At 40.6% G+C, this 20,125-nt stretch overlaps 1 protein-coding gene across 1 annotated transcript in view; it reads left to right on the top strand.

The window, feature by feature from the left end:
- Window positions 1-20,125, top strand: part of SPAG16 (sperm associated antigen 16) — an 868,104-nt gene that overhangs the window by 634,205 nt on the left and 213,774 nt on the right. The window contains exon 14 of the mRNA XM_032800034.2: window positions 3,750-3,815. Within this exon, the coding sequence (XP_032655925.1) occupies window positions 3,750-3,815 (66 nt within the window). The remainder of the gene's footprint in view (window positions 1-3,749; window positions 3,816-20,125) is intronic.

Raw genomic sequence — 20,125 nt, 5'->3', positions numbered from 1 at the left:
ATAATTGGGTAATGAATATTTAAATTTTATTTTTTTTACCAGGGTTTATGGGTGGTAATTTGATTATTTATAAACCTTTTAAATATATAGGGCCAAATTTTTTGTTGCTGTGTGTCCATTGAAGACAATGGAGTTACACAAGTAGAGAATCAGGCCCATTTTTTAAAACTTTCTCTTCCTATAACTGAAGCTTAGATAATGAAATTTTGTGATGGTTTGTTTTTCTTTTTTTTATTGTTATATTTGTATTGCAAAATTTCCATGAGAATATTACCTTGTTCCAGCAGAGTGCTTTTCAACAATAGATCTCCAAGCTCTTTACAAGGAGGCAAATATCATTATCCTCATTTTACAGCTAGGTAAACTGAGGCACAGAGTGGTGACATGCTTTGCCCGTGGTCACACAGCAGGCTAGCAGCAGAGCCTAGAATAGTACCTAGGTCTCTTGAGTCCCAAATGAAGTGCCATATCTACTGGTCAACTGCTGAATTATAATTTGTGTGTGAGTGGTCCTTGTCTCAGGGTGGCTGGGCTCAATAAGGGGAGATGGGCCTCAGCCTCACCCATGACATGCTTAGCTCATCTTCCCAGGTAGGGAGGATAAGTAATAATGAGGTCATGTGACTAACTCAGGCCAGGCCGAGGGACGTAAGAGAGAGGCAGAGCCTGAGTGGGAGTTTGTAACTGAGTGGGAGGAAGCAACAGTAGGTAAGTGCTGTGTGGCGAAAGACTGAGTCCTGCAGGAAGTAAAGGGGCTGTTGGGATTATAACCCAGCTCCAGGAAGGAGGACTGAGGACTCCTGACAAGAGGAGAAAGGACTGGTTGAGTCACGGAACCAGTGGCCAGCAGGTTTAAGATGGCATGAAGTACTGTGTTGTGTATATGTCTGCAGCAATGGAGTAAGATAACTATAAACTTAATAGAAATTCCATAAAAGTCCTTTTTTTTCTTTGCAAATTAGCCTAGAGACTAGGACTAATCTTGCTGTGAAAGTTTATCTTATGAATTTCAACAATTTTTGAGTTATCCATGCCCCAAAGAGTACATTAAAATCTTTCCTCAGCGGAAAACCTGTAATTTTTCACTCTCTCATACTCATTAATGGTTAAACAGAGTTTAAAATTTTCCACAAATAACAACATTGAGTTGAGCGTAATGACTGTAAATAGAGCTAAAATAAGAATTTCAGATAAAGTGAGCATTAAAATAGAGGGGATATTACCCTGTGTAACCTCAGTAGCAGTTCCTGCTATTGGTCACATTTACATAGACAAAAATTGATTGGTTCCAATGCCAATAGCTGTAAAATATTGCCCAAAGTGCAGAGTGGTTTCTTAGCATGTGATACATTGCCCAAAACCTTTGGCTATTTTTAATGGAAGGCATTTTAATGCTATTTCCCCTTGAGTCAGTTTGTACTTATTTTTATTAAGATGGAGGAGTCTTTTCTCCCCATGGCCCAACTTACCAACAGGGAAGGCCCTTGACAAGAACATACCTCCAAGGTAGTGGGGAGCTCTGGTAAACACTCCCAGCAGGGTCGGCTCCAGGCCCCAGCATGCCAAGCGTGTGCTTGCGGCAGCAAGCTGCGGGGGGCACTCTGCCGGCACCACGAGGGGAGCAGGCAGGCTGCCTTCGACAGCTTGACTGCGGAGGGTCCACTGGTCCCGCGGCTTTGGCGGACCAGCGGACCCTCCGCAGGCAAGCCGCCAAAGGCAGCCTGCCTGCTGTGTTTGGGGCAGCAAAATGCCTAGAGCCGCCCCTGACTCCCAGTATCCAAGAGCCAGGTTTCAAAGGAAGGGGGTAGTTTGTTGAGGGTGTGTGGAACAGGGGGGAGGTTAGATCTCTCTGGGGGGGATCAGACTGGCATAGTGGAGGCAAACTTGGAGCCTTTTATGCCAGGCTTCCATCCCCTGAAGACCCCAGGTCACCTATTTCCAGGACAAGGCATTGCAGGTTGCTGGCTGCTGACCTCTTTGCCAGTAGGCTGCTTCCCATATCTGAAGAGCATAGGCTGACTAGCTCCTTTCTCCCACCTTGGCCATCTATTTCCCAGGCAGGAGATATTGTAGTTTGGATGCCTGCTGTGCACAGAGAGCACATGTCAGAAATCAGAGATGACATCTGACCTATGCTATTGGCCTCCCTATGTCAACTATAGCCTACTGGGAAGGGCAATAGAAGATGATTTATTTTGATTTCACTGTTTTTGGTTTCTTAAGAAAGACATTAAAGGTGTGTGTGTAATTGTCTCTCTGTCTTAGTGGATCACAGCTGAGAATACTAGATTCAGAACAAATTGCTGACAAATCAGACCAATTTACCCCAACTGGTGGTTATTCTCTCATTAGATTGTACCAAGCCAGTAACAAAGGTAAACTTCTATCTCACCACAATGGTTAACAGGAACTCAAAGATGCAGTTTCCTTGGGCATTCCAACCCTTATCTCATCACCCAGACACTGGACTCCATGAAGAGTAGTTACTGAAAACCACTTTCATCACATAGAGAGTTCTCTAATCCCAAGAGATAGCCATGTACCCAGGTCAATATATAACTCAGATGTTACCCAATAATCATGCTGCTGCCAGTCCTTTAATAACTAAAATCTAAAGTTTTAATGTAATGTAATGTAATTTAATTTAATAAAAGAAAAGAGAGTTCATAATGATTAATAGATCATGTACTGCAAAGTCCTTATATCAAGTCTGTAGCAGTGATGGTATAGGCTCCTAGCTTGAAAAGTCTCGCTGGTAACTTCAAAAGATTGGAATGTCCTCAGTCCATAGTTCAAAATACTCCTTTCTGTTGTAAATCCACAGTCCAGAGAATCAGGGCGGGAGACAGGCAAAATCAAAATATCTCTGGGCTCTTTTTTACCCTTTGCCATGTGTCTGGAATTTTACTGTCGCAAACAAAGCTCACAGCCCAGTTTGTGAAAAGTTACTGGCACAAGCTGGAGTCCAGGATCACATGAGCATATTGCATGTCCTTATATGGCTTGATGACTCACAGGGGGTGGCCACTGAAGAGCTATCTGGATGGAATGAGTTTCTTCTATGGCCTATTGTGAGAGATAAGTGTCTTTGATGGACCATCAGCACAAAGCTGTCTAGCCTTGATGTAAATCTTATCTGGTGGGTGTTACCCAGGAATACTACATGTATAAGATATAAGTTCATAGCCTGTATTCGTAATTTTAGATACAGAGATGAAACATGGATTTAACCAGGATAATCATATTTGATACACTGTATCTTTTCCATTGATACCTTAGATGATGTACTTTGTACAAGATTGTTAAAATTGTATAACAGTGGCAATATTCATGATATAAATGGTCATATTTCAATCATAGAGCATCACAGTAATATATATAATACCACTACACTTTATTAAATCATTATTGAAGCAGTCACTGAAAGCTGGCACTCTGCTTTCCAAAGGACTATAAGTGTATGTGTCTAGTTCATTAAAAGTGATTTGTGAGAGAACCATTAGCTGACAATATTTAATGCATCTTTCCTACTAAGCACAATTCTGTATGCAGATGTGCATCATCACACATCTTTAAAAAAACTGTTCCTTGTCATGAATGCAGAAGTGCAGTAGCTGATTTTTAGCATGTTGGGTGATGTGCATTTTTGTGCATGGCAGTAAAATGAAGCTTGGTATTTATAAGAAAATAGTGTAATTTACATAACTATAAATCATTTAATTGTTTTCCTTTTTTGGTTGATTTCCTAGGGCTTCTGTGCTCAGACTTTCTATGGTCACCTGCATTCCTGTAATCATGCTACATTCAACATGAAGGTAAGTTCTGTGCACAGAGGATAGGTTTCTCATGTCACAAATTATAAAGCCAGAAGTTACCATTCTGATTATCTAATTTGACCTCCTGTATAACACAGGCCAAATAATAATTCCTGAAATAATTCCTGTTTGAATTAGAGTGTATCTTTTAGAAAAACTTTCAGTCTTGATCTTAAAATCTCCTTATTCCTCTTTTGTAAACAGTCTTCATGAGCGGATATTTCTCCCTCATGAATTTGCCAATCTTGTAGGAATGTCTCACGATCCTATGACAGTTTGTGAGGGAACACATACTGACTACAGTATGTAAAGTTCCCACTATATATACAATATTGCTCTATCCCTATGACAAAGCTTAGTTTATTTCTTGCTGTCTCTGAGCCATTCCCCTCACTCTGACTGTAGAGTTAGTTTAATTAGCTGAGGTTTCCTGTTGGCTGTTAGTCATTTCCTGGGTAGTTAGTTTTGTTGTTGTTGTCTATAAAGGCTATTCTAGATCATTTTGAGGTGGATTAGTGATAAAATGCAGTGATAGAATGCAGATAGATGGCAGATCTGGAGAAGGTGTGGGCCCTCATTGCTGAACTTTTCATGTGAAAGTAGAATGTTCTTCGCAGACCAGCACATTAAGTCCTTAAAACACCCTGACTCAAAGCCTGTTTAAGTTGGTGTACAAAACCCCATTGATTTCAGAGGGCCCAAATCAATCCCAAAATGCCCGTGAGAAGGGTGTTTCCTGTGTAAGAGCTCAGTCTATGGGGCCTTAACTTCTAAGACACAAGCTCCAACTGGGAATAATCCTTGTTTTGATATCTGAGAGCCTTTCCTGGGCTCTCTGCAACCAGTGGGGAGCGCAGGGAACCCCAAAATCTTCCATTAATGGTGAGGAGTAGGACAAGGCAGAACAGTGCTCCTCCCACCACACTGTGCTTCGAAAGGGGCTTCCCTGCATGGAATGGAAAAGCTGAACCGCTCTGCTTGGATTAGAAGTAGGGATTGGGAGATCGGACAACTGGTGACTGGCTTCTCCATCCATCCTCACCAGACAGCTCTATTGTTGGGGGGGAGAACTGGTAATGCTCCGTGTCTTTACCAGGCTGGCACAAAGGTGATGGTCCCTTACACTCCTTGCCTGCCTGTCTCTTGGGCACCTGCTCCCCGCTGTCCTCCTTGTTAAGTGTCTCCCAGCGGCTGTCCCAGGTGTCTGTCCCACACCTTCCTACATTATTGCAGGATTTTGAGGGGGCATCTGCTAACTGCAGAGAACACTGGATATTTTCTCCTTGCCCAATAGCAGCTGCTGCTTAACTGTCTCCTGCCCCTGTGTTACTAGGAAGGATCCCTAGAGTATCATCTTCTTATATGACCTAGTAAGAGGTAGGTCATGTTCCTAGTTTGGGGATAGGTTCTCCAATGGGATCCTAACTCCCTTCAGTGCTGTATTTTGTTTTAAATGATGCCCTTATTGAGCAATTACTAATCCTGCCCTTAATATTTTGCATCATGATGGCCTAAAAACATAGAAACTATTTATTATAATTATCATGGTGAATAAAGGCTTCATCAGAGCAAGCAAAGGTGCAGACTGGCCTTTATGCCGAGCACGTACTAAACGACTCTCATCTCCACTGCAGAATTTGCTACATGACCTAAAATAATTAACAGGAAGCCAAGGAACTGTAGGCTGGTCATCTTCCAGAAAAGCATGTTATTTTGATAAAGAATCTTACAGCTGGCATTAAACTCTAGGCTGAAATCATTGGTTGACATTCTCAATGATTGAATTAGTAAAGATGGAAAAGCCAGTGCCGTATTGATTGAGCTAAGGGAGGAGTGTAATTTCAGAAGTGGTAATTACAGTTATATAAATTAATTGTACATATGCAGAAGGCAAGCCAGCTGAACCTGAGGTGTATATGTTTCAATTGCCAGATTGTCTGGCCAGCATAGCTAGGATAATGCTTCAGCTGAAAAAGTACCAAAAGAATATTTTCCAAACCTCTCTCACTGAAAGATTCAAGTATTTGATGGAACCCAGCAATCTCTAGGACTGGAAATTCTGCCTTCACCTGGTCATGATGGGCAAAATATCCAAAAGCACTAAATTCTGTTTTCAAAGGTGACAGGTGCTTCAGCCTAAGTCTCACTGAAAGTCAATGGGATTTAAGTTCCTAATTGCCTAACTCACTTTTGTTATGAAATGTTATCCTCAGGCTCCTACATGCCTAAGTCACTTTTGGAAATGAGACATTACATGGCAGGTCTCTACTGTTAGATGAAGTATCAATTACCATTCTTACGGAGCTATCTGAAACAATAAAAATTTTGGATGGTTAATGAATGTCGGTTATTTAGTATTTCACGTTACCGCAGTTGCAGATGTTACTTTTTGTTAAAAATGCTTCAGAGTTGGTTGTACTTTAAGGACAGAATTTTCAAAACTGCTCAGCAGCCATAATTAGCAGCTACATTTTCCAAATGCACAGCATAAGTGAGGATATAGTTTTGCACATTTCTCTAGTGACTACAATGCAGACTCAGACTCTCTTCAAAGGCTCTGAGTGAAAAGCCCCAAGACACACAAGACTCACCAGAATAACAGATTCCACATAGCTCAGTTAACCGGAGGTGCTGAGGTGCCCCATCCGAGGGAGACTCAAAGGAAATTGCACTTGGAAGTAAAGTCCCTTCTCTAGGTATTATGGGGGAAAGACACTTTGCATAGTGAAGCCTATGTACCCTTCCATCCTCTGGCACAGAATAGGGAGGTGGAGTCATGGATCCAGCTCTTCCTTGTCGGTTCACGTAAAAGGCAAAATGGGACAGTTTTAAAGGACAATCATTTTACTGTCCGTTCTGCAAAATAGCATTATTGTCCTGAGTATTGAAAAATCAGATCTGATGTGTATATTTGTGTTCAGCAATGATAGGAAAACAGTACAATCGCATAATATAAATTTCTCTCAGGCAACTTGAGCTGGCATTGAACTTGAGAATCTTCTTTTTTGTAATACACCTATATCAAATTGTAAGAGTTTGATAAACCGCTACATTGAAAACAAGTTCTCATATAGCACTTTCCAACTCGATAGGCATTTACATTCTTTGTACCTCATTATGGTACAGTCACTCTGTTTGCCTCTGTGGAATTACTTCAGATTCACTGTAACTTAGAGCAAAGTTTGAACCTTGTAGTGTGTGTATAGAAATGCTTGTGTATAAATGGAGGAATGAGTGACCTTTCATTAGTGCTTGTTTATATCTGATATTCTCCGCCTCTTGCCTACATTAGATTAGGGGGAAAAAGCACAGTAACCAAACTTCCTTAAAAGAAAAAGTATTTCTGAAATTATCAGTGCCCCAAAGGCTTCATAAAACATACTTCACTAGCAGCATCCAGCTTTCCCTCCCCACACATAAATGCAGCCAGCATTTCAGGTCAGTCTTCCATTGATTTACTGAAGGACAAATAATGGCAGACAGTTCTTATACAAAAACGAAATTTCAATTTTATTTACCTCTTCAGCAGTCCAGCTTGATGTCAGCTACCATTTAGCTAGGCCAATAATATTGATATTTGATGTCAGTTCTTATTCATTACTGGACCCAAATGATACAAAAGCCAAATCTTTTAGATGTTTCCATAGATGGCCAAATAAAGCCAGGGCTGTCAGACTACAGCGACAGACGGAAACCAGAAAAGAACAGAATACAAAATCAAACATGGATCTGCTGCTGCTGCTGTTATTTATGTATTCAGAGTGTTCAGTTCTTTGCATAAGCTCAAAGCCAGTCACTTATAAAGGTTACCTAGTAATATCAAATGTGTAATTAGACATGCAGAAGGGGTAATAGGCTCTTCTCCTAGTTTATTGCTATCTTCATGCATAAGAAATATAATTACACAACTGGGTTACATTCTAAATGCAGATATTAGTATCATTACTTGAAAGTTATTAGAAGTAAAAAAAAAATCAAAAACTGAGAAGTGTCCTTATCAAGGCAAAGGGAGAAAGAAATTCCTATTCTGTCACAGTGCTGGGGCAGAGAGGAAAATATGCACCAAAACATAATTGTTCCTCATTCATTTTGCTGGTAGGTAGAGAGATTCAATCAGATGCAACTGTAGGAAGATCCTCCATCACAAGTAGGACTGATTCCAACTCCAGTAGCTAGGGAGCTCATCTGTGTCCTGCTTCTGTGTCTCTGCTTTCTGTCTCTCTGCCACACAGACTATTTACTACCCTTTTCCCCATCTCACACCATCAATCATAGAATATCAGGGTTGGAAGGGAGCTTAGGAGGTCATCTAGTCCAACCTTGTGCTCAAAACAGGACCAATCCCCAGACAGATTTTTTAGCCCTAGATCCCTAAATGGCCTCTCTCAAGGATTGGGCTCACAACCCTGGGTTTAGGAGGTCAATGCTCAAGTCACTGAGCTATCCCTTCCCCCTGTATAAAATCCCACAGGTAGTTATTGACTATTTGAATCATCAAGATGCAGTCAGAAAAGATGTTCTGAAGTCTTCCCAGGAGGATCCACTATGTCCATGACTGGAGCATATATCCAGGTCAAACTAAATATTCAAGTCATATAACTCAGAAATCAGATTCTCAAGTTATGAGAGTAGACTAGAATAGACTCTTTGCTGACTATTCCAATTATCAGAAGTTCCTCAACTTATTCACCTCAGTAACAGTCACAGACGTCAGCTCTGTTATTCCAGATACTATAACACAATGTCGTGGAGAGGGATTCTGCCTTCCTTCTGTGGAGAAGTCCCTAAATGTACGCCTTTTATCCTGTTCTGATGATACGCTGAATGTCAGGAAGCCCAAGTTCATCCCTGCAAATTCTTATTGTACTGTATTAACCTTGCAAACCATAATTCTCTTGCCTTCTAGAGAGGCAAAATGGTCTTAAAATAAAAGCACCTGAATGGGACTCAGGAGATGTAGGTCCCATCCTTAGCTATGCCACAGCTTCCTATGTGATATTGAGTTCTCCACTCTCTGTTCTATTTTCTTGCCTCAGAGAGGTGTTGTGAAGATAATCTTAGCAATGGTTATGGTTCATCTTATGGATCAGCTCAAATAGTTATGGTTCAGCTCACTAGTAGGGTGTCTTGAACCTCCCTGGCTGTCCTCAGTCTCTGGCTACCCAGTAAATTAATACCAACCTATGAGCAACCCCCAAATATTTGAACTGGGATTTTTATCACGGCCTAAGGAAATCTGGCACTCAGATCTCATTGAGCTGACCACTATGGTGAGGTAGGCTATTGAAATACTTACAGTGAAAGATCATCCCTCACTTCCTTTTGACAGATTATGTTAATCCAGACACCTTCTTTGCTGAGCATTGATTTAGCACACAACCCCCCTTCAGCTCTGCCTTTTCACATCAAACAGAAAGGTGTAGTTCTTCCAGTTGGTAGGTACAGTCATATTTTCATCAAAGAAATATGATCCTGGAAGTTGAGTCTTTTTTGGATGAAAAGATGACCATAACTATCAACTAGAAAAACTACATTTTTTCTTTCTTAAAGTAGAAAGGCAGAGCTGAAGGCTTTGAATCTTTCTGTCTTTATCCTTTGCACAAAGTTTTGGCATTTTTTTCTTAACAAGGTTCAATCTACAGAAGTCAGTTCCCTCAAGCTACCTTAGGAATCTTGAATTTAACAAGACTTCCACTCTTCCACAGATTACTAGTTTGTTGAAGGCTTTCACCAGACTTAGTCCTATCAAGACTTATATCTCTAAACGGAATCTAAAAAAAATACTTATAGATAAGGCAGCATCCTTCAATCTCACCCTCCTTTATTGTTTTACCCATTAAATTCTCTCTCCTTTGCTATTACTTCAGCCAGTAGAGTAGGTGAACTGGAAGTTCATTGAACTTAATCTCCATTCTTCCAAAATAAGATTACATCCTCTATACTTTTCCTTCATCCATCACCAAGGTAAAATAACTTTTGATTTGGACCAATAAATTTCTCTTTGTTCTTCTTTTGTTGTCACATTAGAGCAACTCACTGGAGTTCACAAGAGCATCCGGTACCCTTCATAAAAAAATATTGTCTCTTTGCAAAATGTCTCTCTCTTTCTTCCTTATGGTAAACCCAGTAAAGATCTCCAAACTTGCTAGAAAGTTTTGGACCCACTGTGAAATGGCAAAGAAGCTGACTGTACCATCAATCAGCTCTAAAAACCCTCCTTCTCCTCCAACTATCTCTACTCTCAGCTCTCTTTCACACACATGGAAGCATCCAGCAAAGAAAGGAACAGAGCTTCTCATAATGAGATTTGTAGAGCCTCTTGGGCTTCAATCCTCCCCTTCACTAAACATTACAAGATTGATACCTGTTTGTCTGCAGATATTGCCTTCTGGCATCAGCTCCTGAAAGCTGCTATGTATTTCTAACCTGTTTAATACCTTAATTCTCTTCCTTGAATAATGCACTGTCTGATGTATCCCAGTAGTATTCCATATTCTTGGACCAGTGAGTGCACAACAAATGGGAATGGAATAATCCCGTCGGTATACTGAAACAAGGAGTCCGGTGGCACCTTAAAGACTAACAGATTTATTTGAGCATAAGCTGTCATGGGTAAAAAACCTCACTTCTTCAGATGCCTGGAGTGAAAGTTACAGATACAGGTGTTATATACTGACGCATGACGAGAAGGGAGTTACCTCACAAGTGGAGAACCAGTGTTGACAGGGCCAATTCAATCAGGGTGGATGTAGTCCACTCCCAATAATTTATGAGGAGGTGTCAATTCCAGGAGAGGTAAAGCTGCTTTTGTAGTGAGCCAGCCACTCCCAGTCCCTATTCAAGCCCAAATTAATGGTGTTAAATTTGCAAATGAATTTTAGTTCTGCAGTTTCTCTTTGGAGTCTGTTTCTGAAGTTTTTTGTGGATACAGACTAACACGGCTACCCCCTGATACTTGTCTGTAGATTTGTTATCTTGGAGTAAATGCACACACCATTGCGGAGGCTGTCTCCATCCTTGCTATGAATTTTAAATTGTCTCTTTTCTCTGTGGTGTCCAGTGTGATACATACGTTTCTTTGGACCCCTAGGGATCATATACCAGATGCATGCCTCCTAAACAGGGTAAATGGTACCAAAATAAAAATACCTTTAAAGATGTCTTTTTGTCAAGGATTTGTGGATGCTAGGCAGTAGTTTTGCATGCGCTTCTGGAATGGTGAATGCACTAGCTCTGAGAAGAGTAATATAAATTTATTTACAGCTTGCACAGGAATGTCCCATGCTCATTATTTCACTTTTCAATATATTTAATAAATATTGGCATCGTATTAAATGAAGAACAGAACTCATCCATTAAACTATAGTTTTTATGTAAACAAATTTTGTTTAATAGAATTCTTGGTTTTGATGGAAAATGGGGTTTCTGCACAATCAAATTTTTTCACAGGGAAATTAGAAACAAGGTGGGTGAGGTAATATAGTTTATTGGCCTAACTTCTGTTAGTAATAAGGACAAGCTTTCAAGCTACAGAGAACTCTTCTTCAGGTCTGGGAAAAGTACTCAGGGTGTCACACCTAAATACAAAGTGGAACAGAATGTTTAGCAAAAACAATGAGAAGTTCTAACAAATTTATTTGGGCATAAGTTTTCGTGGGCTAAAACCCACTTCATCAGATTCATGGAGAGGAAAATACAGTAGGGAGGTATAAATACACAACATATGAAAAGATGGGAGTTGCCATACCAAGGTGGTGGTGGGGGGTTAACACATATGCTAAGAGACCATTCAAGGAGAAGTTGTCTGTTAACACCTCTGCAGTCATAGGACAAAAAAGGGAGTTAGTGGGTTACAGATTGTCGTAATAAGCCATAAATCCAATGTCTTTATTAAGACAATGGTACACTTACTGAAGGAATGTCAGGACTCATAGAAATCTTACTCAAACCACTCACCACACAAAGAGCTAGCTTCTTCCAGGACCTCCTCCAAAATAGCAGAATATCCATTCCCCAGTGTGCCACTCTCTTCATGGTTGACCTTGAGGAAGAATTTCTGGACAACTGCATCATGAAACTAATGATAAACCTGAGACACACCAATGCTATTGCCATCCTCTGTAGAGATTACTGCTAAACTCATTCAGGATGATTCTGAGAGTCTCTTTCACCAACAAAAATTGGTCCAACAAAAGATATTACCTCACCCACCTTGTCTCTCTATTGTCTTGTGATTCACACAGCTATAACAACACAGGAAAATGTTGACTTTGGAGCGGAGCCCAGATCTGGAGCGTGGAGCAGCTCCGGAGCAGTGGAGCCGCAGGTTTTTGCCTGGAGCACAGAGCACAGCTCCAAAGCCCTGCTTTGCAGGATATTTTTAAAAAAATTCTTTTCCATCTAGAAAATCAAAAAAATTGGGGGTCAACATTATTCTATGTCTGTGTGGACATACCAGAATACAGTCCAGATCAGTGAGTAGCTGTGTCACCCCCGGCCTTTCACCTGAGGTGCCCTTTCCAATGCCTTTGCTGCTGTAGCGTCCAACCTTGACTGTTCACAAACCGCCTCCAGCATGTAGATCACTTCTAACTTTGTCTCTGTGTATGCTGCAGCCAGCCAGCCACACCTTGGCTCTTAAAGATTATCACCGGGTTACCCCCAACACACACCCAGACCCAGATTTTCCCCCAGAAACTTATGTTTTGTACTGCCTAGACCTCTCCTGGATAATACAAATATATGGAATCTGTTATTTCTTTAAGGGAATAATATGCACAGAACTTGTTACCCCAAAAGGAATTACTCAAACTCTTCAGTTGGAACACACTGGATTAAATAAAACATATTTATTAACTACAAAGAGAGAGATTTTAAGTGAATAAAATGTGAATAAAATGTGTCCAAATAATGAGGCATCAAAATCAGAAATGGTTACAAGAAAAATAAAGCTAAAATGCTTACTGGTGCCTAGCTTAACAAACTGTGTCAGATTCAGAGCAAAATTCACCACATGCTTTCAGCAGTCTCACTGACCAAACTCTTTGGGTCAGGACCCTTCATCCAGAGTCCAACAGCTGCTTCCTTTGTCTCTTCAGCTGCAGTGAATGTGATTGGCAGGGAGAGAGAGGGGGGTGTTTGCCCCTTCTTTTTATAGTCCTGTCCCCTCCTTTGAGAAGCATTTCCGGCTGGGAGCAAGGTAACAGGAAGTCTATGTGGAAGGTAACTCCATGCTGTTTCTTTGCTAAAATGTCGATGTTTTTGCCCACGTCTCCTTTCCTGCCAAAGAATAGCCAAGCAGGTAATGTTTCATCAGCCTTGTTTACTCCTGGCTGAGGTGTCAGTTTACCCTTTGTTTCTGAGGAACTGCGTTGGCCATTCCCCAGATTTACCTGCAAAACCGGTCATGATTTCAGTTTATGTAAGATATATAACTTCACATAAAACTTCACTTGCATTTTGCCATGATATTACTGATCAGCAAATTATGAGTTTTTAAATGGTACATCAAAAGGCATAGTTTGTACAAGCATTATTACAGTAGTGTGTAGGGTGTGAACCTAGGGGTATATTCCATCACAGTGCACATAAGCTACCATTGTGTCTCATGACAGCATTTCTTTGGGTGCCTCATAACTCTGTTCTACTCTAGGGGCTAGGCTCCGTGGTTGGACTACATCTTCCATGATGCGCTGCAGCTTCCCCATGAGTGAGCTGCATTGGTATGTTATGGGAGATGCAGTTTGCCAAGGAGCCCTGGGAAATCGGGGCATGAGGTCCCAAAATACAGCTCCCATGTGACACCACAGTGGCTCAAGTAGAGACAAACTAATGTGGGATAGCTCAATGGTTTGAGTTTTGGCCTCCTAAATCCAAGGTTATGAGTTCAATCCTTGAGGGGCCATTTAGGGACCTGGGGTTAAAAAAAAAAAAAAAAGGTCTGGGGATTTGTCCTGCTTTGAGCAGTAGGTTGGACTAGATGATCTCCTGAGGTCCCTTCCAACCCTGATATTCTATGAAAATAGAACATTTCAGAACTGAAAAAACTCAGAACCTTTTATTCAAGAAAAATTTTAATATTTTGACTTTTTGTTCTGTTTTGTTTTTGTTTTGTTCCTGAAAAAAAGTCAAAATAGTAGAATTTCCTGCTGGATGGAGATTCAGTTTTTTAATCAGCTCCAATGTTTAATAGGACTGACTGTACATTTGATGCCTAATCTAGTGTAACTGGCATACTTAATATGATTCTGTATGGCTAAGGAATTGCACATCTCTTAGGCCAGTTTGAGCCTTGAAGCGATCCTGGGGAGAAACAGATAATAAACACATCATAAACATAAATCATATTTCTCTTCATATATATGAACTTCGTATTTGCAAAAAATAAACAAACTGTCATACCAATTTGTGCCTAAATATAATTACAAGAAAAAGAAATTTTCTCATTTAATGTGCTTCTGTTTGCTCAATTGTGTGTTCTTCAGTGAATATGGCCCTCCGTATGTATAATCCAAGAAGCAAGTGCTGTTTAACGTGCAAAAATTCAAGCAGTGCAGAAGACTTTGCCCTTCCGTCTCAGAGGAGAATTAATTCCCAAGCAGAAACTGCAGGAATAAGGATTTTAAAAAACTACACCTTCTGGCAAAACTTACTAGGATTTCCTGTGGCAGATTTATATTATGGGCCCAAGGCCCAACCTAATTAATTTTTTTCATTTCAATAGCTGTTTTTTAAACTCACTGTGTCACTAAACAAACAAAACTATATATATAAAATATACTAAGGGCCATATATTTCATTGATACACTTATGAGACAGGTTCCTTACCACTGATATATGCAAATTTACATGCACTGATATACCTGCATGGATTCTATATTGTTGTTCACTTACATTTTCTAAGGCTATGTCTACACTACAGTTTATGTCGGCATAACTTATGTTGCTCAGGAGTGTGAATAAACCGGCCCCATGAGCGATATAAGATACATCGATATAAGCGCTTGTGTGCGCAGCACTGTGTTGGTGGGAGAGCTTATCCCACTGACATAGCTTCTGCCATTCATGGAGGTGGTTTTATAATGTCTCTTCCTCTTCAGCCCCCAGTAGCAGGGCTCAGGGCCCCAAGCTTCAGCCCTGTGCAGAAGGGCTTTGGCTTTCTGCCCTGGGCCCCAGGGAGTCTAAGCCTGGCCTTGCTTGGCGGACCCCCTGAAACCTGTGGCCCCCCCAGAGGGCCCCAGATCCATGGTTGAGAACTACTGCCCCAGAGTACAATCTGGACTGCTGGATCACTGTGTCCCTTTAACTCTCCAGCTCAGGGTGCCTTTTACACAGCTTTGCTATTAAAATACAGCCTTTTCATGCTCTGCTCAGACATCACCATTAGCATATAAAGTCACTCCCCACTAAGTTACATGAATTTTCTCATGTACTACTGTCATGGTATCTTTCCCCAATCTGAACCTTAGAGTCCAAAAAATGGGGTACCAGCATGAATTCCTCTAAGCTTAATTACCAGCTTAGATCTGATAAGCTGCCACCAATCAGGACTTGGAGTGCCTGATAAACTCTGGTCTCCCCAAAACCTTCTCTGGGACCCCCAAGACCCAGACCCCCTGGATCTTAATACAAGGAAAGTAAACTCTTTCCCTCACGAGTGCCTCTCCTAGGCTTTCCCTCCCTGGGTTACCCTGGAAGATCACTGGGATTCAACTCCTTGAATCTTAAAACAGGGAGGAATGTCCCTTCCCCCCTCCTGCCTTCCCCCTCACCCAGAGGCAATATAGATTCAAGCTCCGTGAATCTAAAACACAGAGGAAATTCACCTTTCCTCCCCCCTCCTCTCTCTCCCACCAAGTCCCTGCTGAGTACAGACTCAATACCTCAGCCTTAACCAGAGGAAAAAAATCAATTAGGTATTTTAAAAGAAAAGCTTTTAATAAAAGAAAGATGAATAAAGATAATCACTGTAAATTCAAGATGGGATATTACAGGGTCTTTCAGCCTATAGAAACTGGAGAAAAAGCCTCCTCCAGCGGAAATATAATTTAAAATACTTCCAGCCAAATACACATTAACACTCTACCAGCCAGATACATATTTGCAAGTAAAGAAAACCAATTAAAAAGACTAAATCGCCTTTCTAATTGCACTTACTACTTGAATAGAAAATTAGAGCCTGTAGTACGTCCGGTCACTCTCAGATCCCAGAGAGAACACAGAGAAAGAAAAGAACACACAAATACAGACTTCTCTCTACCGAGATTTTAAAATGTCTTGTCTCCTGATTGGTTCTCTGGTCAGGTGTTGCAGGTCACTGTTTGTTAACCCTTTACAGGTGAAAGTGACATTAACCCTTAGCTATCTGTTTATGATAACTACATATAGGGTGACACCTGCAAATTCTTGGTCCCAACCTTGCACCCCAGAAATGTGCATCTTGCGCTGTCCAGCGCACTACTGAAAAATGCAAGCTCATTACTAGTCCTTCATTTCATCAAAAGAAATGATCATGCACCCGCCTTTGTTAACCTGAACAGAGATTCCCCAAACACTTCAATTGAAACACACGGGTTTAGATAAAACAAAACAAAAAAAAAACAACCAAAGTTTATTAACTAGAGAAAGATAGATTTTAAGTGATAAGGCATCTAATCAGAGTTGGTTACAAAAGAAATAAAAAGATAAACACAGAAGCTAATTCCTAAACTTTACCAAGCTAAATAAGATTTGAAAGCAAAAAGGCTTGTCTTCCCAAAAAACTTTCATCAGTCCATACTAACTGGAAAACCTTCCAGCTAGGACCATTCCCCCCAGTTCAATAATGCTCCTATTGTCTTTCAAGCAATCTTGCTGCTATGAGTACAGATGAGGGAAGAGAGGTGATGAGGAGTTCACAGTCTCTCCTTTTTATACTCTGACCCTTTGCACTGGAAAAATATTTGCTGGGTCATGGGATCAGGCAGTTCCATGGCATATGTGAGCTGCCAACCATCCTTCCGGTAAATTGTAAATTTCTTGTTTACAGCTCCCCTGCTGAAGAATCTCCCATTAACCAGGTAATGGCCTTTTAGCGCCTGGCTGGTGTGCCAGCGTGTCTTTGTTGTTGAGAAAATGATCTGAGGATGTTATCCAAAACTATATCATATTTCAGTAACAAACATATAGTAAAATCCCATAATTTCACATGCAGTGTTGTTACGCGTGTTTCAACAGGATAATAATATTCAGCAGATTATGAGTTTTCAAATGATACCTCACAAGGCATACTTTGTGCATAATATATCATAATCAGGGAGCAGGATGAACATGGTGTACAGGGTGTCATATGGGGTGCAGGGTATCACAGTCATGTAGATTTTCTAAATACTTGATTTTTCAGGTAAACATCTAAATAGTATCACCTGGAAATAACTATGAGTGCAATGAAGTACCTAAGTTTAATAGCAGGCACAAAAATAGAGGTAGATTCATATTCAGAATGAAGATCATGTCCTTAAAGGATTAGATTATCACTTATACTTTGTGAAGAAGTCCTTGAATTGATGAGATGAAGTTTCTTTAGTTTGATCATCCCCTGTATTCCAAAATATTTTGAAATTAGGAGGGAAAACTTTGTATTATTATCATTATTATTATTATTATATTATAATTACTACTACTACTAAAGTAAAAACTGTTACATTTTATAAACCAGAAAACCTCTAGAAACCAGCATTTTGGGGTGCTAGATCCGGGCTTTGCTCATCTCGGTGGGTCACTGCAAGCAACGACTTGTCACTGCTGCTCCAAGGTGGAGGTGCGGCCAGGTGGCTCTGCGCCCTGCTGCCGCCTGCAGGCACCACACCCACCTGGCCACGCCTCCGCCTAGGAGCAACAGGGACAAGCCACCCAGGGTGAATGCTGCCCAGATTCAGAACCTCAAAATCCCTCCTGTGCCCCAACCCCCTGCTCCGAGCCCCCTTCCACACTCAAACTCCCTCCCAGAGCCCAAGCCCTGCACTCCCTCTCACATCCCAATCCCTAGCCCTGAGCCTGCAATCAGCAACTGAAACAATTTTGTTTGGTTTTTCAATAAAAATGCAAAATAATAATAATAATAATAATCAAGGACAATGGATAATTTTTAAGCAAATTTCTGGGTGTCAAAAAAAAATGGTGGACAAATTTCAACCAGCTTTATTTTATATTGTGTGAAAGTATTATGTATGAGTAAATGCTGTTTGTTTGCTTTTAATGGAAAAATGTTTTCTGATTTATTAAAGCTAAGCATTAGGATCGATAACTGCTTATTTAAAATGAACATTTGATATTTTGCCACTATCACTGAATTTATGGCATCCTATATTACAGACGCATCAGTAACTAAACTAAAGTTATGGTGATAATGTCATGACAGTGAATACAAAACTGATCAACAATGACTGCCCACTTATTTTTAAATGTGTAATCCTTTACTTTAATGGTATATAGAAGCTGAATTACAATAGAACTCTTGAGAGGAAACACATAACATCCATTGTAATGCACTATGAGTTCATTATGATCACTGCTATCAGAGGGAATACTTAACGTGGTAACATTGTCACCTAACTTTAGTTTAGACATGATATCTTTCAAAATAGTCTGAAAAGCAAGTAATAGGAATTAGCATTTGCCTCCTCCTGCTGCACAACTCCTGGAATTCAAAGGCACTACTTTGATGGATTAAAAAAAAAACAAAATTGATCATCTTAAGCCCCTCTACAGAAAAAAAAGAAGAAGAAGCAGCTCTCTCTGCTGTACTGTTTCAATTGTAGTGTCAGCTATGGCTAGCAGTAACTCTGCAGGGAGTGCGCTGATCTTCAGTTTTTTATGTAAATTTATGCAAAGGACTTTTGCAAGCCTAGCGTGTGCTGTTCTCAAACATCTCAAGGAACTTCTTAATACTTGATGTGGCAAAGGGAAGAGAGATTCCCTCTGTTTCACACAGCAAGAGCGGAGCCTGTGGAGTGCATGTAAACAAAGGAAGAGAACAATGATCCGTCATTATGTGAAAGTTGGTAGTACTAGAAAATCTGCTGAAACAGAAGCTCTTCCTTTTTCTTTGATTATTATTTACAGTGATCTCTATAACCCCAGGTTACAAAAAGTGTTCTTTATTAGCTCCCACTCGCTCCCACATTGTAAAATTAGTAAGCCAGAAATAATACTGCCATGGCATTTTCATCATTCCTGTATCACAGCATTTTACTGAGTCCTACAACACTAAGGAAATAAAGCCAGTAGCAAGAAAAAGTGATCCAAATACTACTCAGCTTTTCAGTTCATCCCTTTTCTTTGTATGGTATAACACACCCATTACTTTTCCTAGCAGCATGATGCTATCTCAACCCCATCATCATTTCATTCCGGTAGGCACACTGATTGCTAATACAGAACACTCTTCTCACCATTGATCACTATGTATAGCCATTTCGATAGGATACTTTTTACCCTGATGTAAGCATATTATATGTTTACCGCTGCTCTAACCCCTCTCTGTGGGTCTGTCTTTGTTGCCTGTCTGAAGAACAGTAATGAAATTTAAACCTCAGTCTAAGCTGCTCCCCAAGCTTGTCCGTTTCTTGGGTTTTCCTGCAGAATCTCTTCTGTCCAAGTACTCAGTTCCTTCTGCCCCTCAGAAACTCCAGCCTCCCTTATATTAAATTGCAGCTAAAAAGATCCACCTCCCAGCATGAGCCAGCAATGATTACTTTGCATCTTGATAGAGAGTTCCAGCATTTACATTTCAATGGAAACAACCTGCATTTTTATGAATGGCCCTGCAGACCAGCACACTGTTCAGTGTGGCTGTTTTCACACCCCAGTCATGGAAGAATGTAAGGAAGGAAGAGCACATTGCTATATAATCCTCCTAATGGGTTTGTAGTAAAGTACAGTTAATTTATCCATGATCTTTGTGGACCTCAGCTGCCAGGAGCTTGAAGGGAAATCAGCCAGCAAAACAGCAGAGGTAAGAACAAGAATGATCTCCACTACCTACCAGTACAAAACATCAGCCAGCTCACTGACAGGAGATCCCCTTGATAAAGATGCTGATAACATTAGTACGTGAGATCTTGGGATAGATTCTGGTCTGGATTTTGACATGGTTCTGTGTCTTGAATTCCATTGTGATTGTGAATAGTAATGACAAAGTGATGTGCGCTCTATACAGTATTCGTCAAACACTAACAATGAGCCGAATGCTGTAGAGAATGTAGAGTGAGGGCCATCTCTGTCCTAAAGAGTGCCATTACTGCTGTGAACCATATTGTCAATGACGAGAG

Source organism: Chelonoidis abingdonii, chromosome 10, assembly GCF_003597395.2.
Source record: "Chelonoidis abingdonii isolate Lonesome George chromosome 10, CheloAbing_2.0, whole genome shotgun sequence".
Taxonomy (NCBI): Eukaryota; Metazoa; Chordata; order Testudines; family Testudinidae; genus Chelonoidis; species Chelonoidis abingdonii.
The sequence above is the reverse complement of the archived record's forward strand: the minus strand, read 5'-3'. Positions and strand labels throughout refer to the sequence as shown.